General features: G+C 34.0%; 1 protein-coding gene across 1 annotated transcript; it reads left to right on the top strand.

The window, feature by feature from the left end:
* Nucleotides 1–4,474: 4,474 nt before the first annotated feature.
* On the top strand, nt 4,475–7,010 carry LOC106688555 (uncharacterized). The gene is made up of 2 exons (XM_014433064.2): nt 4,475–4,568; nt 6,448–7,010. Exons 1-2 carry the CDS (start codon nt 4,502–4,504, stop codon nt 6,861–6,863), a joined length of 483 nt encoding a protein of 160 aa, XP_014288550.1. The 5' UTR covers nt 4,475–4,501; the 3' UTR covers nt 6,864–7,010.
* Nucleotides 7,011–12,342: the final 5,332 nt, after the last annotated feature.

Below are 12,342 nucleotides of genomic sequence, written 5' to 3'. Positions count from 1 at the left end.
TACATAACATTTTTTTTTCTTCCACAGTTTTCTTTTACTTTTCTTTTACAATTAATACCAGCCTACAAACAAACTACAAGTTTTTCAATTTATTCCTTTTTTTTTTTTCTTTCCCTTCTATTTCACAACCCCTATTTCATTTGATCAACAAATCCCCCTATGTAACAAATATTAAAATATTTAAAATAATAAAGTATTAGATAAAACAACAAATAGGATATGCGATGCATGCATGCCATCCTACTTCTGGATAAACTCCCATACTCATTAATTTCCATGCATGTGGTGGTGGATGATTCTCAGGGAGTCAAGTATTATATTCTCTGTCATCCTAGCCACGTCCTGGACATCGACCCCGAGCTCCTCCATGAAGCTCCTAGTTGTGCTGGGGATCGTTCCACGGGCTCCGAACCAGAGGCCTCTCACGTTGAAGTCTCGTTCTCCGAAGCCCTCACGGAACTTCTCCTTGAGGATAGGGATACATTTATCATAGATTTCCTTCTTTTCCCAATCTACCTTATTTGCCTGGTCAAGATCGTTATTTTCATATCTCATGGTGGGATCCAAAATGATTGCCGACTTCCCCTTCTTAGGGAAAGCAACAATATCCGCATATCTTGTGGATCCATCCGTATTTACGCAGTAGACCTCGTCAAAGCAGGCAAAATCTCTTTCTTTTAGGAGCTTCATTAATTCGTATTTCATGGTAATTAATAACAAAAATAAAGAAAATCTCGATACATACTCCGTACATGATAAGCGCTGGACGGATTATCTCTTCTCAAATAATGTTTTTAAGTTGTTCGAAACAACTCTCTCGTAATGGAATAAGACCATTTATAACGCATTATAAATTTATTTTGAAATGGAGTTATTTCACAATGCGAATCGAGAAACGCTACAAGGTGCTATTGGTCCTATGTTTACTATTTTTGTTCTTTTATTTGACCGAATCCCAGGCCATCTTCTTAATATTTTGAAAAATACGGTCAATCATTTATATATAATATATATCTTCATATCTCAATATCTTGAAACCTATCAAGTATCAATTTAACTTACAAAGCCTCTCAATGCTCCTTGCTTTGTCACAAATAAAGTCATCCATAAAGACCTTAATGTTCCATATATAAACGATCTAGCCCGAACCAGATATCATTCCTTTCATTATAAAATCCCAAACAACCTAATCCCACAAGTTTCTAACCTAGCTTCCTGTCTATTCCCGACAATCCTCCGAGGCACCTAAAAATAAGATGGCCTCGAGACCTTCTAATGTAAAAACGCTATTAGAGTGCAACCAATGAGTAGTTTCTTTATACGCCTGTATCACTCCATTATAAACTTACATCAAATTTACTAAATGTATTATTATGTACAGTTGTAAATTTCAATAGAGATTTAAAAAAACTTACAATCCAGGCACTGATTTGTTGTTTGAGATAAGTATTCACAGCTTTTATTGTTGATTTATGACCGTATTTCATCCACCCTTAATTTGTTTTATTAGTGTTTATATATAATTTTTTTTTAAAATTTATTTATTGATATATACAACTGTATAAAAAATACAACAAGTAAATTTGATCATAATGACATAATGATATGATACAGGATGTAGAGAACCCAGTAGTAGAACCCAGTAGTAGAACTCTGAAAACAGTTTACAATATAAGGTCACGAGCCCATCTTCTTTTCAGGCACCTCGGAGGATTGCCAGGAATGAAAGAGGAAGCAAGGTTAGAAACTAATGGGTTTGGGTGGTTAGGGAGTTTATTATGGAAGGAATAATATCGGGTTCGGGCTAGATCGGTTACATAAGGAACATTTAGGTCTTTATGGATGGTTTTATTAGTAAAAAATAAGGAGCATTGAGGATTTTACGAAGGATTTTGGATTGTAAAGATTGGATACGAGAGGAATTCGAAGGTTTAGTGGAGCCCCAAAGCTCAACTCCGTATGTCCAGATGGGCCTTATTATTGTCATGTAGATCAGTCTTTTGTAATGAGTTGGAAGTTTAGACCGTTTGTCTAGTAAGTGCTGTAATAGTCGGAATCTGCGTGCAGTTTTCTGTCTTTTCAGTCTTGTGTGAAGATTCCAGGTTAGTCGTTTGTCAAGATGTAGTCCAAGATAACGAATCTGTTCTACCGGGGTAAGAGCCACATTATTAAAGTATACTGTGGGCAGTCGGCAGGTTTACGACGAAGAGTAAATGTGATTTGTTGGGATTTATTTTTATCCTCCAATTTCGACACCATTCTTCGAGGATTGTGATATAGGACTGGAGAGTTTGGGATGCAATCAAAGGGTTATTACTAACTGTGAGCACACATGTGTCATCAGCATACGTGGTAAGGATAGTGTTAGGAGTTGTTGGGATGTCAGCTGTATAGACGGTGTAGAGGATGGAACCGAGAATACTACCTTGAAGAACACCAGCGGATTGAAAATAGAGAGATGAATATATAATTTTTAGGATTAGTATTCTGCAATATTTTTTTCCTATTCTTATTATCATGGAATCAACTATTAATGAGAATCATGGAAAGAACACACAAGCATAATATTCAATAGACTCTTCATACATCAAGGCTTCTAGGCGTATATCCTATTTAGTGGCTTCAGCATGTTAATATACGAGCCGTCGAACCCAAAAGTGGTACAAATCTAAATAAGAGTTGAGAGCTATTCAACAATTTGGGAGAAATAATATAACGCTTCAGCTGCTACCTCTTGGCAAGTCCATAAGGTAGCCATAGTAGGGGGAAGACCCTTTTTTACTTTACCAATGGTCTTTAAGTGTCGAGGAACTGTCAATACATTTGTATTCAGTTGTGCTGCAAGTCCTTTATCTGTTGGTAAGGGTTTCTTCTACAGTTTGTCGTCAATTGCTGGAGGTTGTCTTCCTCTGAATTGGTTATGCAAGTCTGTTTCACCAGCCAATAATTTTCAAACTACCGGCGAATGGTCCGTTCATGGTAATATTTCTTGCTGCTTGGGCTGCCAAGTGTCCAAGTTTAAACTCATAACAAAATATCACTCGAAAATCGTATGTTTCCATTGTCATAATTGATACCACAACAACAATTAAACATTGTGCAATCAATTGTAATGAGAGACATATCAACTAAAACACCTATTATACACAGCAGGGCTGTGAATCATACTCAAACTTCTCATATACAAAGCCGTACTGAGACCATCACTACTACACGTTGCACCACTTCTAAGCTCACTATACCCAACAGTCTTGAAGTCACTACAACAGTACCACAACAGCATACTACAGAAGATCTGCAGGGGAACTACGACTGGAAACAGTACAACATCACATCTAACAGAGACACATTACGTTTTTCGACAACCCTGCTTCCTTCAATCCCTTATCCTATCCCTCCTTCCTGTGAGGTGGCAGGGTAGGAAGGACCCCAAAAACCCTGTTAACATCACCCTGCCTTGAGTCCTTTCTTCTCTCCACCCTTCCCCTACTACTTTCCCTCCTTCTCTATCTCAATGATTATTATTAATTTGTTTTCTTTTTTATTTTATTATCATTATTTGTTCTCACTTTTCATGAGATCATCACGCTCCAAAGATTTCAGAAAAGTATTTCAGTTGGACATCTTCAAGTACCATTAGTAGAAAAAGGTAGTAGTCACTTTGCATTATGTTCTTTCATGTAATACAATTTATTGATTCATATTTTTCTGTTTATAGAGAGATCGGAAAAAAAAGGAATGACAGTAAATATTATTAAAAAAAGAGAAGATTAATAACGGTAAATTACTGGCTCATTACCAGTGAAGCGGCGATAGGGATGCGCAGGGATCTTTTGAGCTCTGCTCTACCCCTAACACGTGGGGGATAGAGTGGGCTCAGGGATCCTCAGGTCGACTGTGTAAATATGTATACATTATTTTATCATTATGCTATTTTATTTATTTATTTTTCATACAGATAGTTTGATTATGTTCATCTTGTCTATTCTTTTGTTTGTATATATTTTAAGAGGTTTTTTTAAAAGTTTGTTTTAATTTTAATTTTTTTAATTTTATTTTTTTTTAATTTTTTTTTTAGTTATTTATTTATTTTTATTTTAGTATGTATGAGATAATTCATCACTATTACCTATTGCCCACAACTGTGTGGCAGATTGTAATATCTATCAATAAATAAATCTATCAATAAAAAAATAACGGTAAATTATAATCTGTTAACAAAACTTAGAAACAATAAAAGTTCACTTTGAATTTCTTAAATAGTAAAAATGTGCATTTCAAATTACATGACCTAATAATAATCATTATTTTTTTAATGAAATGCAGTGAGAATACAATACTTTCAACGGCTCATGTATAATCGTATCCTCGGTACACATGCGTGTTTCTGAATTAGCAGAATGCTCTTGAGAATGTCTTTACGTGATTATGAATTTAGTTCCCTACTATTAACACATGCCTATAAGAACTAGCTTCACTGGACGAATGAGCATTCTTCAAAATGTCATACGTTTCAGTGTTGTTGGTTTTAACATTAGTTCAGTATTCGTTTTGCAGTCCTCACTCAGGTAACTATAAATTATACAGTATTTATTATATTTATTTGAATTATGGGCTTGAAAATCTTTATAATTTACAATTTTAAAATTCTACAGAATAGGCCAAATAATGTCTAATTGATTTCGTTTGAGTAATGATATCCTCTGGGTCATATACAACATTAGTTCAACATTTCCAAAAATATTTTCATTCGATCATAAATTATACTATTCTTTATGTGACAGTTTAATGCACGCAATGAAGAGAAAAAAATAATAATGGAGTAAAAAAATGTTAGATACAATGTTATTCCAGTCCATGGACCAATACTTTCATGATTATTAACAAGATAGTATGAACCTATTCAATTAAGCTTGAATATTTTTTATTTATTTAATGTAATTTACAACTGTACAAAATAATACAATAAGTAAATATGTTGTATGTTTCATATACACTTGAAAATATTGGGAAGGAACCACTCATCGGTGGTACTTCAAACATTAATTTAAATTAGAAGGTCCCGTGGCCATCTTCTTTTCAGACGCCTAAGAGGATTATCAGGGATTGTTAAGTATGAAAGATTAAGAATTAATGGAACTTGAATATTATTTTCACAATTGAAGGGGTAAGTAGATGAAGGGGTCATGTTATTACTATAACATGACACAAGAGCCCAAGAGAAGAAGAAAGCCATTTCACCACAATTTTTGTTTACTTTAATGAAAACTATGTATAATTGGAAAAGATGGTCGTGGGTTGCGGTGAGGACAGTTTGCTGATTGGATTGGCACCCCCCCCCCCTACACCCAACCATCTTCTCTAATTATTAATCTACGGTCAACCATCTACGCCTGATTACAAAACTATGTATAATTAGTTGTAAAAATGAGTAGGAGGAATAAAAATGGCGGCTGTTTCAAATCGTTAAATAAAATGAAATTTTCATTCGGAGCTCTATATCTTTAAAACTACCAACAACACTAGAAAACCTAAGGGGAAATCATTTAATCTAGAGTAAATTTTATAAAACATGAGCCGTAATAGTAATAATAATTTACGTTCAATAGTTTCCGAGATACAGCTTTTTAAATTGTAATATTTTATAAAGGAGGCACTGAAAAATCAGTAGTAGTGAATTTACATTGAAAAATGTCTATTAGCACTCAAAGTAAAGCTAGTTAAATGTATTATGATTTCTATGACTGATTTATAGTTGTGTGGAAAAAAATTTTGATTTATGAAAAAAAGCTATTAGAGCCATAAGATGTACAGATGTCTGCCAGCACAAAAATTAAAGCTAGTTAAATTTACTATACAGTAGTGAATTTAAGTAGATTCGGGTAAATTTACTATACAGTAATATGACTTTTTATCTTCCTAGGGTTAATAGTTTTTATGATATTTTAAAAATTTTATCATAACTACTAGAAGTCGAACTAAATTCACAAAATTAATTTAGTTTGTCAAATATCATGAAAACCATTACTCCTACGAAGATAAACAGTATAATATTCTACAAACGCCTGTTGAACAAATTCGCTACTTAGGACTTGATATAAGAATTACTTTGAATCCAAATACTAGACTGAAACGATGCTCATACGAAATTGAGCTTTGAGGCTCCCACTAACCCATCAGATTCTTACAATCCAAAATTCTTGATAATCCTTATTACACCACAAATAAACTCATCCATAAAGACCTCAACATCCCATAAGTTGCAGATTTTATCCGAAATAGATGTACGTCATTTCATTCCAAAATCCTTAATGGCCGGGTTTATCTAATTTAAATCAATGATTGAGGTACCATCATTTACTTATTATATTTTTTTGGTACAGTTGAAAATTTCAACTTATAAATTAAAAATATATATATTATTACGTATAATTTTGTATTCCACAGGAGAAGATCATTCGAGTGAGGAGGACCACGATATTTCATACGAACATGATGGATGGAGGTATGCCCCTCGAACAGGAAACAGAAGTAGACAACTCACCTTTCCATCTTCAACCCTAATGAATATGTTAGCGATGATAGCTAATGGTTTTGGAAGACAAACGACGCCTTCAACGGAAGACTGTGGGCCATCAGTGGCAAATGTCAGACCATCTCCGCAGGGGTTTGGACAAGGAAGACCCTCACATCAACCCAGTCCACAACCGCAGGTCCTCAGGCCTGTACAAGAGATAACTGAGCCATGCACAAATGAAACTTGGACGACGCAGGGGCCACCTACTCAGTATAACAGGCCCCAAGGAGGTTGGGGTGTGCACCTCATGGACCCAAATCTCAACCTCACCCAATTACAGGGCTGAACTCAATTCGGCTTGCAGTCATTAAAGTTTATAATTTTAAAATATTAAATAAAAAATATGATCCTTTAATGTAGGATATTAAGTTAGCTTAAGAAATGTAAAAATGATATTTTTTTTATTAAATAAAATATAATCTAACCAGTTGAATTGATGAAGTATAATTTACAGACCTTTTACAATGTTTTTCAATTGCAAAGTTGATCATTATTTTTATTTGTGAAACCCATCTTTTATTTTCTCATTATCCACCTATTTTTCTTTCATCTTAAACTTAACCATTCTTAAAAATTTAAATAGCATTTTTTTTTTATGACAGTAAAAACTGTCATTCAATAAGCCAATAAAAACACTGAATTAGTATATGAATTCAACAGCACAAATCGAACCAAATAATATTTTTGTAAAATCGTGAATTATATGAACATAAGTAGTGCACTGTGAAGGCTTCGACATGCTATGTATCCGTCTTTTGACAATCCTGGGTATTATTAAGGTGTTTCGTCATCTGCCCCAATACCTGGTCAGGGTATCCTTCTGCGAAGCTTTTAGCGTGCCCAGATATGAAAAAATCTGTATTAAGTTTGTCACATTACCAGAGGCCCCTGAGAAAATTAGATTGGCTAACCTTTAAGTGTCAAAACACAAAATGACAGGTTGTGACGAGGGACCATAATCAAATTAAGCAGCCTGCAGGCCCTTCCTGGACATGTCAAACGTTTTTACACATTCTCGGCCCTGAGGAGGGGGACGCGCAATCAGAGAGGAGATTTAAAAATAAGGTAACGCCCCAAAAGGGAAGTGGGAGAAAAATACAGAAGAAATCTAGAAGAGGCAGACGGACACACTCAACAGGAAGGCTTAGACGGGTGAGGACCACAGTCAGGAGGCAGGTATAGAAGATGCACTTTGACCAGACGAAGTCGTGAGAAGTTAGAGAAATTAACTAATAAGTAATCATGTTATGATCTATATTTTTGGCAACCTTTATCTGAATCATTTTAATCATAATAACAAATTGTAAATAAATACTTAGTTTCTTTATGTAGTTTATATACTATTATATAACCCAATATACAACCTTTTATTATACTATATAATTAATGGTTACAACATTTTATAAATATAAAGGTATTTAATTGGTGTACTGGTAAACACACAAACAGCCTTTGGAAAGGAATCCAATTATAATAATAGTTTTTTAGGACTCAATTTATAATAAATTAATGAACTTATTTTTGGATAATGGCCTTCAGCGATTATTTTGGCATCCCAAGTAAATCTCCATAGCAACATAGCAGACAATGCATGCTCAAATAGGTAAGTTAGCTGATTAGGTGAATAGACAGGATGAGTCATACGAGTGCCAGCCGTAAGTACTCTAAGTATGGTAATTTCGCTCTACAGGGCGAAGTACTAAGTTTGTAAGATCGAAGTCCGGACTGATTACCGGCCGCCGAGCCTCGCTGGAAGGTAGCTTTATTCTACAGGGTACTGTATCTATATGCACGAAGGGGTATGAAAGTCCTGTATCATCCAAGGGTGATCTTGTTACAAATTTCAAAACAAAATGTTGCCCAGTAACCTCAAAAGCCTGGGATATAGTAATTTACATTCAAATTAGTGTTTAGATTCTACGAAAGTATATCACTTACGAATTACAAACATATAAATTTATTAGGAGTAATGGTATTGAACCAATATTTTAAAGTGGTTATCTGACGTGAAACGTCAACAACCAAACAAGTGGGAGGAAGTGTAACTCAATAATGAAAAGTCAATTTCACACAGTATGGTCGATGAAGGACAGTCGCCGAAAATAAATCCTACAAAATTCACAATGAGGAGATGGTTCTTCAAATATTTAATGTACAAATATTGCTACCCTTCTTGCTATATGTTTGATAAGGCTGATGCCATCAGTAGTTGAGACTTAGAGCTGACAGAGCTTAAAAATGATAGCACCCGAACAGGTTCCTAAAATGCAGAACGGAGGCTACCAAGATATCCAAACTGGGATATTCTTAATATCTAAGTGGCTGGGCCTGTTCCCAATTAACGTCAGATCAGAGGAGCTTTCTATATCTTTGGCGAATATCCTAGTTCCTGTAGCCTTGCGTTCAGCCATTTTCATTTTTGTTGTAGTCGCAGAGTCGATCAGAACTTTCGATTTTTCAGATGCCATTTCCTACCGAATTTACATCTTCTACGGTTCCCTCATCTCGGGAATGATAATTATGCCTGTGACCCTCATGTATCAAGTGTATAATTTAGAAACATACTCGAGAATTATGAAAACTCTTTCGGAAGTAGATAATATGGCTGAAGTTCCGTTAATGAAGTTGAAATGGAAAATTAATATCGCCATGTTTGTGACTATTAATCTCGTGTCTTTAGTATACGAGGGATTTTTCTTTTTCAAGGGTTTAATAATCAGTCCAAGTATGCTCTTGTACTACCTCATTACCGCAGATATCTTCTTAGTCGCCAGTCAGTTCACAGAATTCGTCCGTATGGCCACTTTGAGGTTGGATTTCCTTTGTAATACGACGAAGGTCTCTACATTGGAGCGCTGGTGCCAGTGTCAGGAGATCCTTTGCACATTCACCAAGGACATCAACAAATGTTACGCTACCCAGCTCTCCCTCACTTTGCTGTCCTGCTTGCTATATTTTTCCTCCAGGATTTATGTCATAATTAATACGAAAAATAACGTCATTAGAACAGATTATTCCTACTGGATATTACTAAGTTTTGTCTTCTTGTGGAGAATTTGCAGCATGTGCAGAGAATCTGTTTTAAGGGTAAAAAAAATTTAACTTCATACAAGACATTTTTAATTATTTAATGTTTTTGAAAGCGAAGATCGAAATTGATATGATATATGCTTGTACTTAACTTTTAATTTGGCAAGTATGCAGCTTATGAATTTTTTGTTTATCTTATTTTATTTAGAGTCTTTGAATTTTAAAAAAATTAGTACAATTTTTGACTGAGATAATATACCTGTACATTTTAGCAGTGGTCCCCAAAGTGAATAGTAGGTGTGCTTTTTTGTGAAATATGTAAGCATCAATGTCGATAATATTTTTAAATGTTTGCTTCTAAGTCGCTTTGCTCATCACAACCTACCATAGAAAATAATTTGAGGAGTATTATGAGTATATCTTCACTACATAAAGTGCTAACATGCCAGTAGAGCCTGAAAGAAAATACAATACATTAGACAGAAGATTATGAATGAAATCTATTTTTTGTTATTTTCCAATAATTTTGGATAAATGTTTATAAAAAAATAGATAATTTCAAAAAATAATCAAACCAAACAAATAATTTATGTAACTTATAGAATTATGCTGAAATAATTTTTTTCTTTCTTCATAACTTTATACTTTTTCTCAGGAAATTATTCTAAATATAAAAACGCGATTGTGTTTAAAATAGAATTATATAATAAATTAAATTAGGTTAAAAATAATTATTAGGCATGTTTCGACAAAATCGTTGATTCGAAATGAAAGATATTAATGGCAGGATCCATAGGTCATCCAAAGATGTAAAGTTTGATACAAATTTAAAAAAACAAAATATGGATCAGTAACCTCGGAAACCTGGAATATAGTAATTTTTATTCGATTTAGTTTTTAAATTCTACGAATGTATGCGACTTAGGATTTACGAAGGTATGAAACTTAAAAGTTGTAGGGTGTTTTTTATCACTAAGTGTTTGAACCAATAATTATCTACAAGATTAATTTAATCATTAAACACAGACATTAGTTAGGTCTTTAGGAATACTTTAGTGGGTAATTATCTCCAAAAAGGACTTGTTAACAAAAAAAAAATTATACAAAAGAATTATTTGTCTAATTCAATGTTATACATCAATCTTTTCGTAACAGCTATAGTTATTGTGACTTGTAAAGAACAACATTTTGTTACAACTCATCAAAAATTTAATAACGAATAATGGTACTGAAGCAATATTTTTAATTGGTTATCTGACGTGAAACGTTTAGAAGCAAACAAGTGGAATGCGGGGTAACTCATTAATGAAAAATTAATTTCTCACAATAGGGTCGATGAAGTACAGTCGCCGAGAATAAAACCTAATAATCCACAGTGAGGAAATAGTTCCTCAAATATTTATTATCAAAATATTGCTACCCTTCTTGCTAATTTTTTCACGAAGATCATGTCAGTAGTAGTTGAAACTTAGAGCTGCCAGAGCTTTAAAATGGTAGCAATCAAAGAAGTTCCTAAAAAGCAGAACGGAGGCAACCAAAATATCAAAACTGGGATATTCTTAATATCTAAGTGGCTGGGTTTCTTTCCAATTAACGTCAGATCGGAGGAGCTTTCTATATCTTTGGCGAATATCCTAGTGCCTGCTGCCTTTCGTTCAGCCATTATCATTTCTGTTAAAGTCGCAGAGTCGATTAGAACTTTAAATTTTTCAGATGTCATTTCCTACCGCATTTTCACCTTATACCTCGTCTCTGGATTGATAATTATGCCTGTGACCCTCTTCCATCAAGTGTATAATTTAGAAACATTCTCGAGAGCTATGAAAACCCTTTCGGGAGTAGATACTATGGCTGAAGTTCCATTAAAAAAGTTGAAATGGAAAATTAATATTTCCATTTTTGTGACTCTTAATCTCGTTTCCTTAGCGTATGAGGAATTGTTCTTTTTATATAGTTTAGAGAACAGTCCAAGTGGCCTCATGTACTACTATCTTACTGCAAATATCTTCTTAGTCGCCAGTCAGTTCACAGATTTCGGCCGCTTAGCCACTTTGAGGTTGAATTTTCTCTGTAATATTATGAAGGTGTCTTCATGAAGGCTTCACTCATTCAACATCCTCAAATGTTACGCTATCCAGCTCTCCATCACTTTGCTGCCCTGCTTTCTATATTTTGTCTCCAATTATATCATTATTAAAAAGAAAAATAACCTCATCAGAACTGACCTTTCCTGCTGGATATTTATAAGTTTTTTCTTCTTGTGGAGAATTTTCCGCACGTGCAGAGAATTTGTTTTAATGGTAAAAAATATTTTAGTTCATACGATTTTTATTTTTACTTCTTTAAAGTTTTTGAAAGCGAAGATCGAATTTCGTAAGATAGATGCCAATACTTAACTTTTAATTCGGCGAGTATGTAGCTATGGATTTTATTTGCTTATCTTTATTTTTGAGTCTTTGAAGTTTAAAAACATTAGGAAAATGTTTCACTGACATAAGATACATCTACCTTATGGCAGTGGTCCCCAAAGTTGGGGCTAGGAGTGCCGCCAGCAAATTAATAAAGGTATTAACATAGTAGGAGGAAACTAGGAAATACATATAACAATTTATTAAGTTTTAATTTATGAATAATTAAGAAGAGAAAAGAAAATGTAAAGTAAATATGTCAGAAAAGAGGACATGATGGCCAAGGATGTGGCGAGGGTCCTAAATAGCCCAGTTCAGAATATTGCG

The sequence above is a fragment of the Halyomorpha halys genome, unplaced genomic scaffold (assembly GCF_000696795.3).
Source record: "Halyomorpha halys isolate HHAL.00 unplaced genomic scaffold, Hhal_1.1 Scaffold1155.1, whole genome shotgun sequence".
Classification (NCBI taxonomy): domain Eukaryota; kingdom Metazoa; phylum Arthropoda; class Insecta; order Hemiptera; family Pentatomidae; genus Halyomorpha; species Halyomorpha halys.
The sequence above is the reverse complement of the archived record's forward strand: the minus strand, read 5'-3'. Positions and strand labels throughout refer to the sequence as shown.